This window comes from Sinocyclocheilus grahami, unplaced genomic scaffold (assembly GCF_001515645.1).
Source record: "Sinocyclocheilus grahami isolate Dianchi unplaced genomic scaffold, SAMN03320097.WGS_v1.1 scaffold32.1, whole genome shotgun sequence".
Taxonomy (NCBI): domain Eukaryota; kingdom Metazoa; phylum Chordata; class Actinopteri; order Cypriniformes; family Cyprinidae; genus Sinocyclocheilus; species Sinocyclocheilus grahami.
The window spans coordinates 4201831-4205247 of record NW_015505211.1 but is presented as its reverse complement, the minus strand read 5'-3'; the positions used below and the strand labels follow the sequence as shown (position 1 = coordinate 4205247).

The window sequence follows — 3417 nt, the reverse complement described above, 5'->3', positions numbered from 1 at the left end:
ATGTTTTTCTGTTCCTGAACTATTTTGTGTGCTGTAGGGAGGAAGATGCTACCTCACCAGGTTCTACATCCTTTATGAAAATGGATAAGGTGGCAACTGACCCTGCGCCTGCTACAAGTGAGAAACATGTATTAGTTTGTTCATATAATGTTTTTTTTTATTTATTAACTTGTTTAGTGCAACTTTATACAATATAGCATTGATTAGTGGTATAAGTTCAAATTAAAGATTTAAAGTTTTGTACCAGGAATGCTACAAAAATTCCATTTTGAATTTTTATTTGTACCAGCTAAACTTACTCCAAAATCTGAAGCACCTGTTGCAACATCGACATCTGACTCTGGAGGAAACGGTTGCAAACGCAAGCGCAAAATCCAGCTGGTCACCACAAACAGAGGAGATCAGATTTCTTTGGTAAGTAACAAAGCTGCTATTGATGCACATTTCTACCAGACATTTGCATAATAAATGTTCATCACTGTAACATTGGGTCCGCAGCCACCACCTCCTGAACTTGGCTATACTATCACAGTGAAAGATCTAGATATGGAAAAGAAAGCAGCTCTCAGCCAGATACAGAAGGTCTTGGAGGAGCCTGGTATGTTGTCTTCACTCTCACCTGGATTGGCTATAAAAACAATGAAATTCTTTCAGCTAATTCTGTTATATCTTAAATTTTTTCCAGAGCCAGAGATCCCTCCTCCTGCTTCTGAACCTACCCCAGCTCTGTCTCCCTCTTTAACCCTGTTCTCTCAGCCAGCACCAACCTCTTCATCTGGGACTGCACCTGCTGTGAGCTTCGTGCCCACTCTGATTTCTCTTTCCACACCTGTGCCTGAGACCACACCAGCCACTACTACAACTCCTGCTCCAACTATCGACCTCACCATCACTGCGCCCAGTGTGGCTAGTACTGCACCCCTGACTCTCACCTCAGCCCCCTCTGTCACTACCACCCCAGCTGCCCCAACTGCTCCATCTTCAAGCATCTCTAACCCTCTGCTGGAGTCCCTGAAAAACATGAAGAATAATCCGCTTCTCAGTGCTCCCACTCTAATGGGCACTACCACTGCAGGTTTGTAAGAAAGATTTTATAGATTTGGGGGTGATTACTATTATTATTATTATTATTATTATTATTATTATTATAATTCAGGATTTTTTGTTGAATGGAAAGTTCAAAAGAACACCCATTTATTTAAAATAATATTTTCTTTTTCCATCTTCAAGCATCTCTAACCCTCTGCTGGAGTCCCTGAAAAACATGAAGAATAATCCGCTTCTCAGTGCTCCCACTCTAATGGGCACTACCACTGCAGGTTTGTAAGAAAGATTTGATAGATTTGGGGGTGATTACTATTATTATTATTATTATTATAATTCAGGATTTTTTGTTGAATGGAAAGTTCAAAAGAACACCCATTTATTTAAAATAATATTTTCTTTTTCTTTACATTAAAAATGTAATTAACATATTTGATGTCACATAATTTGTTTTTTTGCTTAAGTGTTTTCTTTAAAAAAAATAAAAATAATAATAATAATAATCTTAATGACTCCAAACATTTGAACCGTATTTGTTTAAAATATAAAATATATTATTTCTTTAAAAAATATATTTTAGAGAGGCTTTTTTAGAACTGATATTGTATTTATTTTGGTACTGTTGTACACTTGATCATGCACTTTAACATGACCTTGTATGTCTTTGTCAACTTATACAGCTCCAGCAGTGTCTGTGTCCAGTCTTTCTACACCTGCTTCTGCCACAAACCCGAGCAGCGGACTTGTCAAATCGGAGTCAGGCCCTACCGCTCTGCAGCCTTTATTCTCTACCCCATCCTCCATATCAACACCTGCCTCCAAGCCAGCCACCTCTATGCCCTCTGCCTTCGCTCAGATCTTGGCCCAACCTCTTAAACCCCTATCAAGCATGCCATCCCTGGGCGGAGGAGGCAGCCTGTTCAGTTTGATTAAACCTGTGGCCACTTCTGCATCTGAGCCTCCTAAATCTACAGTCACTGCACTTACGACCACGGTTGCATCAGTCAATAGCATTAGCAACCCCCTGTCGTCTGGGTTTAAGCCCATTTTTGGTGCAGCAAGCACCACGCCTGCTTCCACAGCAGAGGTCAAACCCACCCAGCCAACCTTTAAGCCTTTATTTGGCACAGGAAGTGGCATTAGTACCTTCGGGCAGACAGCCACACCAACGACATCAACCCCTGCTGCTCCGGTTTCACAGAACAGTGGGATGTTATTTGGTGGACTAACCAGTACCCAACCAGTGACGGTGTCCGCATCATCTGCTGCCCCAATTACGCAAACTCCTTCCCCGTCTCTCTTTGGAAGCTGGACTGCAACAGTCACATCTGCTCCTGCCACAAACACCACGTTCCAGTTTGGAGCCACATCAACCACAACGGCTGCCCCTACGCTGAACACCAACACCACTAATGCTAGCAGCACCACCTCTGCTTTTCAGTTCGGAGCAGCAAAGCCTGCACCTGCCCCACAGGTCCAAAGCACATTCACTTTTGGCCAGGTGTCGGCAAACCAGAACTCCACATCCGCTCCGTTTGGTGGGTTTGGCATAACCAGCAGTGCCACCACATCCTCAGAGACACCCACAACACAAACCACTTTCAGGAGCTCAGCCTTCACTGCATCATCAAGCTTTCCAGCATCCACAAAGCAGACCCCTGCTGCTGCAAAGCCCTTCACGTTTGGGGCTGGCAGTGGAAGTAGCGGCACATCACCATTTGTGTTTGGAGCCGCAGCCAGCACAGCAGCGCCTGCGTTTGGGACTAACAGTCAGCCTACGTTCGGTGGAGCTGGCTTCTCTTTCGGAAACACCACCACCCCTTCTGCGGCTCCCGTCTTTGGGGCCTCCACACAGACTGTGGCCCCTCTCCCTGCCCCAGCTCCTACATTCACCTTTGGAGGGGCATCAACAGCCACTCAGAACCCTGCTCCGAGTACTCCGGCGCCTCCTGCCTCTGGAGGGTTTAACTTTGGGGCATCACTCTCAGCAACACCATTTGGAACCCTTACACCTGCAGCTCAAACGCCAGGGTTTTCCTTTGGAGCCAACAACACCGATAACAAGCCTGCTTTTGGTAAGTCTTTTTATTGAGAAAGGTCAGAAGGTTGTATTTGACATTGAGAGATTGTAGTGACTGATGATATATGTATATGCTCTCTCACATATCAGTATTTACCATTAAAAAAAACCCCAATATAACCACTATTGGTTTATATCAAGCACTAGTGTGTGTGTGTACATGTGCATATTATATATATTATCCATTATCTATATAGATATATGTATATATAGATATTGGCAATTATTTTGTGAACAATTTCAGTTTAGTTGTATCAGAATATTCAGACTTAACAGTTTTATGCAGCAAAATG

General features: G+C 43.5%; 2 protein-coding genes across 2 annotated transcripts in view; one reads left to right on the top strand and one right to left on the bottom strand.

Annotated features, from left to right (window-relative positions):
- Positions 1 to 3417, bottom strand: part of LOC107577867 (probable 28S rRNA (cytosine-C(5))-methyltransferase) — a 12922-nt gene that overhangs the window by 215 nt on the left and 9290 nt on the right. The window lies entirely within an intron of this gene.
- Positions 1 to 3417, top strand: part of LOC107577844 (nuclear envelope pore membrane protein POM 121-like) — an 18368-nt gene that overhangs the window by 12603 nt on the left and 2348 nt on the right. Inside the window, exons 7-11 of the mRNA XM_016263879.1 lie at positions 38 to 117; positions 290 to 414; positions 499 to 598; positions 686 to 1075; positions 1725 to 3119. Coding sequence (XP_016119365.1) covers positions 38 to 117; positions 290 to 414; positions 499 to 598; positions 686 to 1075; positions 1725 to 3119 — 2090 coding nt within the window. The remainder of the gene's footprint in view (positions 1 to 37; positions 118 to 289; positions 415 to 498; positions 599 to 685; positions 1076 to 1724; positions 3120 to 3417) is intronic.